Below are 16,051 nucleotides of genomic sequence, written 5' to 3' on the forward strand. Positions count from 1 at the left end.
AGGGGAGAGCCAGGGAGCGCGCGCGAGAGAGCGCGCGGCGAGCGAGGAGGGCGGGCGGGAGGCGGATCCTCCTACCTGGGGCGCGCTCGCCTGCTCGCGGCTCGCTTGCCCGGGCCGCGAGTCACCTGGGGAGGCGAGGCGGACAAGTGCGGACACATTGGCCGCCCCAGCGCACCGCGAGGCGCGCACGGCCCCAGGCGGCCGAGCCCAGTGAAGGCAGCTCCCGCCCGCTGCGCCCGGACCCAGGTCTGCGCTCGCAGAGCCCCACGGTCACTCAGCTGGGCTCCGAAGTCGCGGTTCCCCGCCCGGGTCACTCCCCCGGGCGCACGCGGCGGCTGCGGCGCCCTGGGCTCACCATGGTGGCAACGCGTGCCGGGTGCCCGCGCGTCTCCCGCCTCCCGAGCCGAAGCGCCGGCTGAGCGAGGTCCTATCGTAGCCCCCTGGCTCCTGCCCACCCGCGCGTCCCCTCCGGCCGCAGCTGTCTATGGCGCAGCCCCCCTCCCTGGATCATGCACAGAAACTTTCGAAAGTGGATCTTTTACGTGTTTCTCTGCTTTGGCGTCCTCTACGTAAAGCTCGGGTGAGTATTCCTGTGGGCGGGGGCCGCAGGAGGGAAGCCGGCAGCCTCCAGAGCCTCCTCCAGCGGACCTGGGGACCGGAGTTGGTGGGGGAGGGCGTTTCTTGAAGTGGCCGGGCAGGCTGGTATCTCCGGCCCTCGCCGCAGCCTCGCGGAGACTCATCCGAGCCCCCCGGAGTCAGAGATCTTCCGGAGGGGCGCGGAGCCAGGACGCAGCAGGGACAGCGCGGCCCGCGGACGGCCGCAGCGGGGCTCGCGGGTAGCGGCGAGCGTGCCGGGCGCGTACTTTCACCTGTTTGGGCTCCAGGCCCCGGGGGTGGGACGCGCCTTCCCTCCCCCGGGCTGCGCTGGGCGCCGAGCCCGGGCCGAGCGCTAGCCGCCCGGAGGGCGCGCCGGGCCGGGGGGCGGGGGGCATCCACAGCGGGGGAGATCGGGGCGCGCATTCGTCGCGAGCGCGCAGGCCTTACACCCGCCGGGGCCCTTCGTCTCTATCCATCACCCGGACATGTTGAAATTACCTTGACAACTCGTCCGGCTGGCTCAGGATGGGCTGTGGGGCTGGCGCAGCAGCCTCGGGCTCCGTCCGGGGCCCGCGCCCCCGCCCGCCCGGGGCCCTGCGCCCGGCCCCCTCTCGCCGAGCTCCCCCAGGCGCGGCCGGGCGGGCGGGCTCCAGGCGGGCCGCGCTCGCTGCTCGCCGCCGTAGCTGCTCCGAGTCGTATTTCCACATTCCTGAACCCAGCCGAGTCCTTACCTGTTGAGCCGCGATCTCCTTTAGACGGAATCTGTCTCGGCCTCCCCGGATTGGGGGTGGAGGGGCAGTGTGACCGAAGGGAGCGCAGTGCATCTCGCGGGCATTAGTCACTCTTGGCGGCCGGGCCAGGCCTAGACCCCCACCCCTACTCTGAGCACCTGCGGGCATCTGTGCCCGCCTCGCCCGGCGCTCCTACTAAGTGCGGCCCGGCGCTCTGAGGCCAGCTTCGTCTTGGCCCTAGGAAGACCAGTGACCAGACCTGTAGGAGGGGCGGGTTCCGGTACCTGGGAGACCGGCTTTCCAGGCGAGAGGTAGAAACAGTCGCTGAAGATCAGCACCCTTCCCAGCCCTCTGCACCTCCGCCATCTTACAGGTGAAGAAATTGAGGCCCAGAGTGGGGCAGGGACCAAAGCTGGTGGCCTCAGAGGCAGGATTGGAAGTCCTTTCCTTATTCCTGCAGACCTGGGCGGGAGTGTCTGTGGCGCTGGTGGTTGTGTTTATTGGAGGTTTGTGCGGGTAGGCTGTGTCCCTGGGTGTTTGTTTATGAAGGTGAGGGGTGCCCGGCGTTTAGCCTGCTGGGGGTGGGGGTGGGGTGAGCAGGCCACTGCTTCCCAGGCCCTCAGCAACCTGCAGTGATTCTCCTGGGCCTGTGAAAGGATCAATCCACAGCCCTTTGGGAGAAGGCTCCAGGCAGGTCCCAGCTACCTGGCTCTGGCTCCAAGGTCTTTGAGTTGGGTGTTTGACTCAACAGGCTCTGGCTTCTCTTGCTGACTGACCATCCTTCCTAGCACAGGTTCTTCAACAAGAGGCTTCAGCAAAGGCCTCTTAACATCAAATAGGAAAAGGTGTCAGCAGAAGGCTGAGTTCCCGAGGCTGAGGACTCCCTGGAGCGGTCCCTGGGTTTCACGCCTTTACCTCTCCTTTCATGGCTGGGAAGGGTGTTGGCTCTGGTGTTCTAGAACAACTCGGTGGTTAGTGCTGAGCAGAGTATGGATGAACCCAGCCGGGGTTCCTAGATGCCTGTGACCACTCCCTTCTAGCACTGAGCAAGCTTTCCTCTGCCCAAAAGCCCCAAGGGGGAACTCTTCTCCCTCCATAAACTGCACCACCCACTAGCCCTTATCCCCCACCCCCACCCCCTGCTTCTGAGTTTAAATGGGAAGTCAGAGACTTATCCCTCCTCCCCTCCCCCCACCATGTGCATGTGTGTCCTCCATCAGGTGAGCAGGAAAGGCAGCTGGGCCTTCCCATGTGACCTAAAGGGGTAGGTGGTCTGTGGACTCTCTTTGGAGTAGGCATCCCACATCACTTCTGGCAGGTGTCTGGAGCAGCCTCTCCCCTTATCCTCATCTAAAGTAGCATCCCCCTTTGGGACTGTTGAGGGATTCGTTCAGATGGTTTTTGCCCTGACCTTACGTGGTGGAATATCATGGCACCCACAATGAAGCCATGGTTGTGAGATCCAAGGTGTGGGGGCCATTCTGGGAACACCTTCGAATAGTTTTTGGGGGAGGGGCTATTTTGTGATGAACTTGCCTTTGCCCTGTGTTTCTGTGTGTGCAATTGGGGGCCTCCAGAAACCCACCAGAGCATTCACCCCCACATTCACACCTCCCATGCAAACAAGAACCTCACTCATAATCCAAAACCAGAAGTGTCTCAGTTTCTCAGCAAGTTCCAAGTACAATGGCACTGGGGAGTCACAATGTTTAACCTAAGGTCCCTAATGATGGAGCTGCTGTCCTGGAGGAGGCCAAGGTGGAGTAGGGAGCAGCCAAGGTCACTGAGGTGCCAGGACTAGCTCTGTGCTAGGCCTGTTCTGCTTTTGTGGTTGGGAGAAGCAAAGAGGCAAAGGGCAGGGAGGTCTGGAGGTAAATGGGGTTTCCGACTCCTGGATACTCAGGAGTCTCCGTGGTAAGCCCAGGAGCTGGGGACTCAGTCTTTAGGACCATGATTGTGCCACACATCCTCCTATCCCGCTGTCCTCCCTGGCTGGCATATACCTCTGTACTAAGATATTACAATACGGCCAGGCTCAGCAGAAATAGGAGATGGAACCCCAAATCTGTTTCTAGAGTATTAAAAAAAAAATTAGTAGAAGGGGGAATCGCTCCTTGCCCCGACTCAAACAAATTCTCTTCAAAGAAGAATAAAAGCCAGAGGTGGTGGCCCTGTATGGTGGAGGGCTTCCCCTGCCTGCCTCTCCAAAGAGGTGCATGAAGCCAATAGCTCCAGAACAGAGCTGGCCCAGGTGCTGTGAGAGGGATCCACACCCAACCATCCCTAACCAGGCTGCATGCAGACAGAGGGACAACACACAGGGCATCTGTGCACACACACCTGCAGGCTCCCATGCCGCCCATGCTCCTGCTGAAACATGCAAGCACATGCATGCATACATGAGCACGCGTTGCTGAGCACAGCCCCTAAGAGGCGCACACGCCTCCGCGCGGTGCCTCCCGGAGATGCGCTCTCCTTAGCGGTGTTTCTCGCCAAAGGTTGTGGCGAGGGTATCCCGGCCAAGGCAACTTGGGCAAACCCTGGGGGCGGCACCCGCCGCACACTCTGGTCAACCTCCCCTTTAAAAAAAACCCGCCCGCGGAGGAGGCGGATGTAGGGGCGGCCTGTCCAATGGCAGCTGCGCGCTTCGGGAGACTTGAAGACTTGAGCCAGAGGGAGCGACAGAACCGGTTCGCACAGACAGACGGACAGGGGACCAGACAGCGGCTAAGGCGCGCTCACTGCCCCCCGCCGGGCTCCCGCCCCGAACTCCAACCCCAGCGCCCGCTACTGCCCCAGATACAGCACGATGCGCGGTCCTGGCAGCGAGACACGGGCGAGCACTGTCACCCGGCCCCCGAGCCCTGGCCCCTAGCGCCCAGCGTTGCTGCCCTTCATCAGGGAGGGTCGCGGAGACTCCAACCTCAGTTGGCGCAGGAGCCCTGCGGGTGGGGCCTGCCCAGCCCAGCCAGGCGCGCCGGCCCACCATGCTCCTCTTGTCGCCGCGCAGCGCGCTGGTCTCCGTCTATTGCCCGCAGATCTTTCTCCTTCTGTCCAGCGGCAGCTACCTGTGAGTGCCGCGGGTGGAGGGATGGGTGGGCGGGAGGGAAGCCCCTGGTCACCACTGCTGGAGGAGGGAGGGGTGAGGTGGCAAGATGGTCCCGGGTGGGGCGTTGGGAGCCCTGCGCGCAAAGAAACTGTGGGCCTTTGGGTCACTCTGCTGGCCTTAAGCCGCCGAGGTAGATCACCTGGGGGACAGCTGTGATAACGAGAAATTTTAGCTTAGGGGTCCGAGAAAAGGCGGCTGAAGAGCGGTCCGACTACCTTTGCAGATTAGGCTATGTGCACTAAGTTCCAGAGCTAGTCCCAGCATGGTCCTGGACCAATGGGTGACACTCTCCCTAGGCCATATTAACCCACGCGGCGCGCATGGCTGTGCCACACTAAGGAGAGCTTCAGGCACACATGGCCTTTCCAGCGCATACACTGGCAGACACGTGCATGCTGCGCCCCACCAAACAGCGCGCCCAGGCTGTTCCCCGAAGTCTCTGTGGCCACTTGTGCTGTCCTGCCGCACCGGGAGGCCTTGACCTATCCTCTATTAAACACCTCTCCAGGAGGCGAGGAGGGCGCATACTTTGCGCGCAGGTAATCAAGATCTAGAAAGCGCACAGAGCATCGCCCACCAGTCTACGGGAAGCTCGGGGTAGGGCCTGATTCGGCCCAACGAGTCGAGGGGGCGCGTCCGCACAGCGGTGGCTTCGCCCGATTCCTAATGGGACGCATATGCTCTGGCCTCCGATTTAAAAAGAAGTTTGATTTATGGAACCGCCGTTTGGGGGAATTGAAGCTGGATGCTACTGATTAAACCTCAGAGCCAGCGTTCCCTCTCCCTCTCCTCCCCTCCCCCGCCCCCTCCTTAACACGCGGGCCACGTCCGGGGTCGCCTAACGCGGCCAGAGGCGGCAGCCGCCTTCCCGCTCCCTGCACCACCCCCTCCCCTCCCCGCGGCCACAGTCCTGATAAATTGCCCCGCCCCCACCCCTTTTAATAAAGACGCGGCCAATTTCTCCTCCAGCTCCTAGGAAATTACTATCCTACCAGTTTTCCTTCTATAAATAGTCGCGCATCTTGAAACAAAAGTTCGCAACCGCAGCCAGATGCTGCGAGGCCCGCGGTTTCCCCGGCTGTGGAACATAATTACAAGGTCCAGGCAAAGGGAGCGCTCCAGGCCCGGCGGGCAGCCCTGGCTGCGGAGGCATCGCCTGGGGTGGAGAGTAGCAGGCCTCCCCGGGCAGGGCGCAGGGCCCGTGGGCACCGCCTGATCATGGAGCCCTGGCCAAGAGAATTCTGCTTCTGTCGTCCTTCCTTGAAATGGATCAGCCAACAGGGCCTCCTAGCCCAAGGCTCCTGCAAGGTTCTGGAGTTCCTGAGGCTCCTCTTCCCCAGATCCTGGCTTGTCAGTCTTAAGCCTTGCTGAAGAGCCGGCAGTTACTTTGTCTGAGAACTCATTTGGGGAGGCTAGGAGCTGAGGTTTGGTGTTCCTAGGGATGGAGGCCAGGAGTTGGGTCTGAGGATAGGATGGCAAAAGTGGTTTGCCCCCACAGCAACTGCAGGGTTCTCTGGCAGATGGTAGCCAGTGTACCTCTGAGAGCCCATTCCAGCTCAGTGGGGTAACCTCCACCGTCTGCGCCCCACATAGGTCAGTCCCTGACTCTACTGCCAGTTCTCCAGGCTGATATTCTTTCAAAGGAGCAGCTTTCAAGTGTGCCCAGGCCAGTGCTGGGGCCAACATGGGTGATAGTAGCTGGGGGCAGCAAGGGGTCACTTCTTTGTCACTAGCCTTGACTGGTTCAGCCCTTCATAAGCCCTGTTTCTGGGAGGGAGAGAGAAAGGACTAGTGGTTTTTAGGGTGGGGGTTTACTTCACCTTGCTGGGTATCACAGAGTTGGCTTCATTAAGATTCCTGGGAGGGAATGGGTCTCTATGATTATGATTATGACCAAAGGATGTTGGGTCCTGAGTCCACCTGGTTAAGGCGACCCCTGGCAAGCAGAGTTTGTCTAGATGACCAGCACAGAACTCTGCTAACTGTGGAAGGGAGTAGGGGTCAGTATGAGACAGCTCCCACCCCTAGCACTGCAGGAATGTCCCAGAGGATGCCACAGTGAGGAGGGGCCCTGAGTGGAGGCTGTGTTCTGTTCCAGAGAACTTTCCAGAAGGCATCCCATTGCTAGGATCACAGACACTAGCCAACAGTTGATCCTGCCCTTTCAACTGGGCTGTTCTCCCAGCTCCCCATGCTGGGTTGTCATCCGAACACAGTGAATCCCAGACACATGCCTGGGCCCCTGCCGCTGATCATGTTGGACGGGTGTGCTGGCCTGGAAGGGCCCTGAGCCCCTATCAGACTCCACGTGTGACCCAGCTTTGAGAGGAGAGGCAGCTCTGGCCACCTGTACTCCTGTGCTGCAGTGTAGTGGGGGAGGGGGTTCCCAGTGGGGAATCAGCAAGGGGCCAAGGGAAGGCAAATGGGGGGTGAGGCCACAAGAAGCGTTTTAGTGCTGGGTCAGCTGGTGTGAGGGCCTGGCCAGAGTCTGGAGCCAGAACCAGTCTGGGCTACTGTAAGGGCAGGTCCCTTCCGTTCTTGGCCTCCCTGTCCTAGATGTGGTAGTTGGCTGTGATGATGTCCCCCCCCCATGTCTTCCGGTAGAGCCTGTCATGGTAACCGCCTGCTCTGGGGAGCCGTGTGAGTCATGAATGACAGGATGGTTACTCACCGACCACCTGGCTTGGGGGTGCAGAGAGTGCTCACCACTGTCCTCCCCTGGCCCAGTCAGGCCTCTTCCTGGTTCCTGCTGTGGCTTTGCCGGTGGTGCTGACCACAGTCCTAAAAGCCCTGTGGGTATTGCCCCCTTGGGTGAGATGGGCGCTGAATCAGGCAGCCCCTGTGGCATCAGAGTCCAGGGGGCAGTGTGGGTCACAGGACATCAGCATGGGCAGGTCACCTGGAGGGTGGTGTCCATCTGGACCTCAGTCTGTTGCCTCATAAATCATAGCGGAAAGAAGACTCCGGTCTGGCCCAGGTATCTCTGGGTTTGAAAGCATGTGACACCCCCTCAGAAAAAATGGCACAACAGAGTTAGAGATAGAATACCTGAGAACAGCTTAAGTCCTCTTAAGTCCCAGAAAACCTTCCAGTTGTAGCCCCTATAACCACAGAAAACTACCCCAAACCCATTGTGAGAGGGTGAGAGGGGAATGTTCCCAGTCACTGTGTGTGCTAAGAGAGGGCTTTCCCATTTTGGTCTCTGTGTTGGAGGTCAGCGCCTTTTCTAATCTGGTTTCCTTGGAGTCCTAGAAACCACCCGACAAGCCAAACCTGGGTTCTCATCCTAGAACCACCTCCTTCCGCATGGCGGGTGACTGTATCCCGATTCTGGCTTACTCCTCTGTCAGGAGAATCTATGGAGAGCACACAAACCTCACAGGGTGACCTGAAGCGCTCAGAGAAGGTTTGGGGCCTGCGCTTAGTTTAGATTCTGGTGTTAGGGACAGTTTGGGAGAGAGGTGGCTCTTGGGTAGCAGGAGCAGGGAAATTTGCCTTTAGTGACCCAGAGGGAGGCCCAAAGAAAGCAGTCACTCAGGAGGGAGTAGTGTGCTCCTTGGACTTCCTTCGGGATCTAAGCAGGAGCTTAAAGAGAGGAACAGTTTTGGCCAAGCTAAAGAGGAAGACTACTGAAGGAGACTGGCTGTCAAACACAGCCAGCTGCCCAGGGGACTCTGTGGAGAGACAGACACAGTACTAGGATCCTAAGAGATGAAGTCACCCAGACCCCAGGTCATTATCTTGTCCTCCTGGCTCTAGCCCTTACATGGCTCTCCCTGGGTGACCCATCCCAGATGGGAGATGTGGTACAGCCAGCTATTAAAAGTGATTACCCAGCTGATCACCACTAAGGGAGACATTTAGAAATAATGCTTCTTCCTGCCCTCTGCCTCGAGCTCTCCTCCTGGGCCTCCAAACCCCAGGCTGGCCTGGAGGGGCAGGTGGACCAGGGTTACATTGCTGCAGGTATTCTGGCGGGCATGAATGCCCTGCTAGGGTTTGAGCCAGTGTTCCCGGGCATGGTAGTGGTGGATGGATGGGATGGAAACCAGTATTTTGAACAGAGGTTGCCTGTCATCAGAGGGTCAGGGGGAAGGAAGTGTCCAGAGTAGGGTCCCTCTGTGCAGCCTATACCTGGCCCACAAACTCCTCATGTCTCAGGCAGGTGGAACAGTTACAGCAGGCTCCCTGGAGGTCTCCATTTCGCACAGTCCTGAGTCCGGCTGGGATAGGGCTCAGCTCCCCTCCCAAGGGGACAAGAGGCTGGCGCCCTCCCTTGTCAGATGAAACCCCGGCCCAGGGCTCCCTCAGCCTGATGAAAGGGTCATTGTGTAGTACAGGCCGCCCGCTGGCCAAGGACAAAACGGCCGTTTGTCCTCCCTCCTTGGTGTGGGGCTGGGGGCCTCCCCTCAGGCTGGCTGATGGGTGGGGGTGGGTACAGGTGCACTCTGGGCTCCCTCTCTTTCCTCACCCTCCAGCTCAGCCTGCCCCTCCCCCAGCCCCCTACCCATCCACCATCCACGCTCACCTTGCCCTTGAGCCTGGATCCCCAAGCTTGGGCCAGTTTTGTTGCTCTCTGGGAGACACTGAGCTTCCTGGCCCTGGAGGCATCCAAGCAGATGTAAGCATGAGAATCAGGGGTTCTAAAGAAGGGCTTTGCTGGACCAGGGAACCCAGTGCTCTGGGCCTCTGTGTAAACCTCTAGGTGTGTGATTGAGGCTACTGTATTGGTGCAGATGTGCTAAAACCATGGCTGAGACTGGAAATAGAAGTTACTACATACAGGGCACCGTTTGCCCTAAGTGGGCATGGCACCCATCTTAGTTAGCTTTTGTTTAGCTATGATGAGCACCATCAACCAAAAGCAACTTGGAGAGGAAAGGGTTTGCTTGGGTTACTTATCCCAGACCCAGGTCTATTGAGGAAAACCAAGACAAGAATCTGGTCTCAGGAATGGAAGCAGAAGCCATGGAGGGGTGCTGCTTACTGGCTTGCTTGCTCCTCATGGCTTGCTCAGCCTGCTTTCTTACAGCACCCAGGACCACCAGACCAGGGAAGGCACCACCCTCAATGAGATAGAAACCACGTTCATCAATCCTTACTCAATCCTCACAAACTTGCCCACAGGACAGTCTTATGGAGGCATTTTCTCAATAAAGATTCCCTTTTTCTAGATGACCCTAGCCTACCATAAACAAACAAATAACAGCAACAGAAAACCAGTTTGTACTACAGCTATAAGTTGTGAAGCCTTCCAAGGGATGGAGCATGGTTGGAGGAAAAGCTAGACGCCCCCAGGAGTCCCATCAGTTGATACCAAGGACTTCCAACCTTTTCCCATAGTGCTTCCCAATCTATCTCCTCTTTATGCTCAAAAGTCCCACCACCAAACCCAAGTAGTGACATGTGGCCAGGTCCTTAGAGGGAAGAAGACTGGTGGGACTTCAGCTTATCCTCAGCACGAAGCCATTGGGTATAAAACAGATTTAAAAAACCCTGGTTGGGTTTTATGTCCCATACCTATTTCCTTAGCACTCTAGGCTGAGGCAGGAAAACCGTGGGTTTCATGCTGAGGCCTATTTCAGCGTCTTTAGAATGAGAATAGACCAGCTGTCTTGTTGACTCTTGACTGGGAACATAGTAGCTCCAGGGTCCACATTTCCAGAAGGACCTGTCTTGTTGGCCTGGCATGCAGAGCCTGTCTGAAATCTGATGTTGAGTTCCTCCCTGGCTGCTGGTACAGGGACTAAACCATACCACCTCCAGCATAGGACTGTGAGGTTGGAAGGCCAGGGCTAGGTGTGTCTCAGGTCAGGGTGTCTGAGGCTGGATTTTAACCCAGGTCTGCAGGACTCTGAGGTCCATGGTGCCTCCCAGTCTCTATCCAACATGGTTGCCTGTCTAACATTCATTACATTTTATAAGGGTTGAGAACCCAATTAGGGCAATAGATTGCAATTGTCTATGGACCAGGAAGTCCTGGGCCATGAGTAAAGGTTTCCTCCACAGCTTGGGAGCTAGCTTTTGCTTTAGCCCTGGGGACAGAGATGTGATACTCTTGGAGGATGTAGAGATGCTCCTGCCTGAGTTGGCACCACTCCAGCAGCTCTGAGGTCAGTTTTAACCTGGAAAAGGTAGGCAGGTCCAGCAAGCCACTCTGTATATGTATGTAGGTTCAGTATGTGCTTTATGATAAATACTCTCTGATGTGGCTGGGCATGAACTTGTGGTATCCTTGGCTCCTTGAGACTTAGTTTTCCATCTTGGGGGTGGCTCTAGAGCCCATCTGGCGAATCCTTCTGCATTCTGTTGACTCCACATCCCCTTAATTTATCAGAGCCTTCCTGCCCACCTTCTTCCCAGTTCACACACAGCCCATAGCAGAGACCCTGACCACCTGCAGTAAGGGTGAACCGGGATAGGCTTCCAGAGTAGGGCGGGCTGAGTCTGAACACCTTCTGGGAGGCCACTCAAGCCTTCCAGCCTCACCTGCAGCAGGGAATGCTGGAACTTCTCAAGTGCTGTCCCTCCCCAGGAGCCAGATTTGCCACCCTGCTCTCTCTGTGCTTCAGAGGCATGCTGTGTCCCCATACACCAGGTTGGCCCATGGGGAAGGATGAATTTAAGTTACCGTCAATGTTCCTGTTGGCTGAAGTCGCTGGAGTGGCCTTTTTGTAGACCAAGCAGGGCTGACATTCTCTTTGGTGGCCCTGCCACAGGGTGGAGCAGCAGATTAAGCATGGCAGTTTCTCAGGGTAACCTTTTGAACCTTTGGATGGGCTGAGATGTACCATGGTCAGAGCACTGTGCAATGAGAGGGCCTGAGGTTGGTTGGGCCAGCAGGTGGTAGAGAGAGTTCAAGCCAGAGGCTCACAATTTGGCTCCTCTTTACTCAACTGCAGCTCTGCAACAGAGATGTATAGTATGAGAGGTCCCAGGGACACAGCCCTTTAAAATGTCCAGGAAAAACAGTGCTTAAACTTCTCTTGTCCTCTCAAAGAGGGTGAGGTACTAGCGCCGGGCAACTCTTCTTCAGACCATGGTGCCTGTGGTGGCAGGCTCCTGGCCCTGCCTGAGGTTCTGTGTTTCCTCCCTGGCATCTTTCGGTGACCGTGGCTCCAGCTGAGGGAAGTCCTTTTTGTATATGTGATAGCCCTGCTCCAGAAGCAACAGAGGCTGGTGGCTTGTAGGTCGGTGGTGCCTTCTTGACCCCTCACAGAGCTGTGGGGCAGTGTACAGTTAGGTCTACAAGCCCAGACCCCTGTCTTCACCTGTGCCTTCCAATGTGGGGGACTCCTGTAGCAGGAAGGAAAGGGTAGCCACAGCAGCAATGGGAAGATAGCAAGGAGGCAGAGACAAAGTACTTGGCTCTGTTGCTGCCAAGCTACTATTGAGACTTAGACAAAACACTGCCCTTCTTTGAGCCTCCTCTGGAAGATGGGAATAATGGGCCCCTAGTCAGACTAGCTATTGGGGTTGAGTGGCCCCTTTCCCAGGGCATTCAGTCTGAGGCAGTTGACTGGGGAAGCCACTGAGGTCATGGGGAGAGTCCTAAGGTAAGGGACCATGGAACAGTCTCCAGGGGGGCTTCTGACTCAGGCAGGCCCCCCAGTTGTAGTGGCTGAAAATGTCAGGGGTGGTCAGGCCCCCGGGGTGCTGTGTGGTCAGGCAGGCCTCACCCTCTCTAGACTGTCTCCCACCTGATTCTGGGTCAGAATTCATCCCTGCTTTGAGGTCTGTAGAGAGATGGTGACTTGCTGTCCCCCGTGTGTGGGACTTGGTCCCCAAACTCACATCTCAGAACATACTCAGAGTGTCCCAGGAAGTGCTGGCTCAGCCATCCTCAGCCAGTGTTTCGACTCCCAAACTGGCGGTAGGCCAGTAGGGCCTGCCAACTCCCTCCCACCATTTATCCCCACCTGTCCTTCTGTCCCTAAGTCTCAGGTTGGTGTCTTGGCCAGCCATGCCTTCAGGGCACCCTGTATCACATAGGCTTTCTAGCAAGAACCATGCTGGGCTTAGGGGGTCTCAGCACCAGCTAGGCTTCAGCCAGCCTCAACAGCCTGAGGGGCTGTGGTATCTCCGGATATGGTATCTCCATCTGTGCTGTGCGGGAAGCAAAGAGTAGGGCCAGAGGAGCCACCTCAGCCCCCGTGCCAGGTCTGGCACGAACAGGTGTCTTCAAAGTGAGAACAAAGCGGGGTCAGACAGGCTTCTTGCAGGTGGAGACCCTGTGCTGGTACAGGAGTCCTGTCTGACTGCTTGGAGAGACAGGATACCCCTTCCCGGGGCAAAGACCTGATCCATTAAGGCCAGGACTTGGCATGTGACATTGGGTCCTATGTGCCAGGAAAGGTCCTGAAGTTTCTGAAGTTGGAGGCCAGTCAGCGAAATTATAGTGACACCCCACACACACACTATGGGGACTCAGTGAACCCATTAGCCCCCTTAAGCCCTTTGCCTGCCCTTGTCTCCATGTGGGCATGGCTGTAGGCGTGGCTTTCCCATCCTCAACCATTTCAACCTACCCAGGCTTCCTGCTCACCGCCTGCTGCTTCTCCCAGACTGCCTTCTTTCCCTTCAGGGTGGGGTCCTGGGATGCCGGGCTGGAATGCCAGCTATGTAGAAGGGTGGGAAAGCCTTTAGCAGAATCTCTACTCTCTTGCCTGGAAGCATCAGGAGTAGCTGAGGGAAGCAGTGGCTCAGAAAGATAGGAGCAAGTGGGGTCCATGCTGGAGGGGAGGGACTGCCTTCCAGAGAGCCCAATTATGGGCAGACTGTCCTCCTACTGACAGATGGGCAGACTGAGGCTCAGCTTGGTCAGAAAGAGTCTGAGTCTTAGCAGAACTGGAACCAGGTTTCCACAGCCACAGAGGCAGTCTTCCGGGTCTAGCCTCAATGTACCCTGACTTTCATCTCAGCCCCCCCCCTTGATATTTGAATGGGAAACTGAGGCACAAGCAGGCCAGGGAGGGGTTTGGGGATGAGTGAATTCCCAAGCAAACCCTAGAGTTGCCCATCCTTAGCCATCTCCAGCCCCTGGTTGCCTTTAGAACCTTCTGGGTCTCTCTCAGTTTGTTTTCCCCTCTGTAAGTTTAGGCTTCAAGATCCAAGCCCAAGAGCTTCTGTAGGGATGGGTAGAACAGGCAGGAAACTGAACTAGGTGGGTGGCTATGGGTGAAGGTCCTGTGTCAGGACACGCTAAAGGACTAGTTGGAAGGCCAGGCTGGACCCACCCTCTGATACTCTCTGCAGGGCCTCACCTGGGTCCAGAACTTACTATTGTGGTGGGAAGGTATGTGCAGGAAGATCAGAAGTTCATGGTCATCCTTGGCTACTTAGTGCTTTTGAGGTTAGCCTGGGCTACATGAGACCATGAAAGAGAGAAGAGGCAAAGGAGGGAAGGAGGGCTACTTAGTGGTTTTGAGGTTAGCCTGGGCTACATGAGACTCTGAAAGAGAGATGTGGCAAAGGAGAAAAGGAGGGAGGAGGTAGGGGATAAGGGTCAAGAAACAAAACACAGCTCTGGAGCTGCATGTTCTGCCCATGTTTCTGAGCTGGGGTTACCAGCCAGCAGAGGGAAGAAGACTGGAGGACCAGAGGGAGGACAGGTAGCCTGAGGGCAGGGGCCTTGGCACCTGCTGTGTTCCACTCTGGCCAGTTCTGTTCCACAGACCTGCCAAAGGGACCTCCTGTGCTCCGTTCTGGCCTAGGGGAGCTCTCCTTGGTCAGTCTAATGTGATTCAGATTTTAGCTAATGTCTGTATGTGTGTGGGTGGGAGGGACTCTGATCTGCTGGCCCAGGCCAATCTGCACTGGGAAGACATTCCTATCCCCACTTACCTGGCAAGAACATCGAGGTTCCTCTAGTCCTGGCTCTCAACCAACCTCCTACCCCCACCCCGACTGTGATCCAGAGCCTGGGAAGAGCCCCTGGGCCCCTCGGTGCCTGGAAAAGCCCTGGACACACCTGCCCACCGGAGTGAGAGCTCAGCGCCACCCTCCAGGGGATTTGCTGAGTTACTTCCTGGATGAGTGGACCCAGGCCCGCCTTCCTGGCTGATCATAGATAATTAGAACATTCTTCAAATATTTTGCCGGAGGATGCCCAAGAAGGAAGAATTACAAAGCGCCCTGGGCCAGGAGTGTGGGCTGGAGTTACTGGGCAGCTGAGTAGCTGTCTGGGCCAAGGCTGGGGGGTGCATGGAGAGCCACTTAGACCAGCCTGACCCTACTCTCCAGAATCGGAATTAGGGCAGGAGACCCAGTGACTTTGGTTACCTTGGAGTGGGGGGAAATCCTTGCCTTGGGGAGTCAGCAGCAGGCAAAGAGGCAGAGCCTTTGGAGAGAACTGAGACTTGAGCCCAAGGGCTTCAAGCTGCCTGAGAGAGAGGTCTGATGCCTGCGAGGAGGTGTGTCTACAGTGGGAAAGCAGGTCTGAAGGTCAAGTACAGCAGGAGGGAGAAGACCAAGGCCTAATCCTGAAGCCACAGGGTAGGTAGAACCTGAGCAAAGGAAGTTGTTCAAGAGGCTGTTGCTGCAACTAGGAGGGCTGAGGAAGGCCCTGGGGTGGGACAGGCCCAGTACAGTGTAGACTGAGCTCTGGGCTAGGCAGGTAGGGGTGGTGGGGTGGGACCAGAGGACTAAGGGAAGGGTTTTTGTTTTGAAAGGGTTCTACTTTCAGAGAGGATGGCTCATGTCTTTCTCTAGGCCAGGATGGGCTGGGTTCCAGTTCTAAGCAGTCTTTGGGTCCTGTCCTTCTCTTCACATTCTGTGACTCTCCTCACATGTGTTTGTTCCAGCCCAGCAGCCTGGGGGCAGCCTGGTCCCATGTGGAAAGGGCTCAGGCCAGAGAGAAAAGCCCGGTAGAGGTCACTGCTCTTATGAGGCCTGTTTTCTCTTGTGGGTAGAGATTTAAAGGGAATGGTACGGTGCAGATGCTTGGCTTTGTGGCCACCTTAGGACACACCCGTAGATTTTCAGGTGGCTGGCTTCCACTCGGTGGGAGAGACTGCTCTGTTGGTCACCTCTCTGGCTAGCAATGACACCCTGGCCATTTAAATGAAAAAGGACAAGGTAAATGACATGGCCTGACCTGTCACCCAGAATGAAGAGAGGGAACCCCATGACTTCCCTGGAGCCATTACCCACCCTTCTACACTGAGGATACCCTGTGTTTCACTCAGCTGGACATGTGAGCCAGGAGTCTGGTCACTGTCCTGTGAGGGGCCTCTTCTATGTTTCAGTGTTTCTAGTTTTCCTAACTAGAAGCCTTCATTTTTTAACCCACTAAGGGGGTGGGGGCAGTAGGCTAGAGTCCCTGATCCTCACCTTGGATGCCAGCCCAGAGCATCCAAGCCTCTCTGGGCCCCTGGGGAAAAGAATATTGATTCTTATCACACGTTTTTACATAGAGGGACCTTATGTGGGCCTTGAGCCCAATCTAGCACACAGTAGGTCTTCTCCGGCTCAAGCACTGAAAACACTAGCAGCATGAAGGATTTAGGTTAGAATCCTACCCCAAGGGTGGGCTTTGGAGGGCTTACTTCCTAAAGGAAGCAGGAATGTCTTTCACACCTAGTAAGGACAGGGTAACCTCAGTCCTGGACATAAG

General features: G+C 56.9%; 1 protein-coding gene across 2 annotated transcripts in view; it reads left to right on the plus strand.

Annotated features, from left to right (window-relative positions):
* Nucleotides 1-509: 509 nt before the first annotated feature.
* WNT7B (Wnt family member 7B) overlaps nucleotides 510-16,051 on the plus strand; it is a gene marked incomplete at both ends in the record, with an annotated part of 40,448 nt that continues 24,906 nt past the window's right edge. The window contains one exon of one of the 2 annotated variants that reach the window (XM_080939063.1): nucleotides 510-580. In XM_080939063.1, coding sequence (XP_080795189.1) covers nucleotides 510-580 — 71 coding nt within the window. Of the gene's footprint in view, nucleotides 581-4,315; nucleotides 4,399-16,051 lie in introns of those variants that run through there. The other variant, XM_080939062.1, reaches the window with a different exon arrangement.

Source organism: Micromys minutus, assembly GCF_963924665.1.
Source record: "Micromys minutus genome assembly, chromosome: 27".
NCBI classification, from domain to species: domain Eukaryota; kingdom Metazoa; phylum Chordata; class Mammalia; order Rodentia; family Muridae; genus Micromys; species Micromys minutus.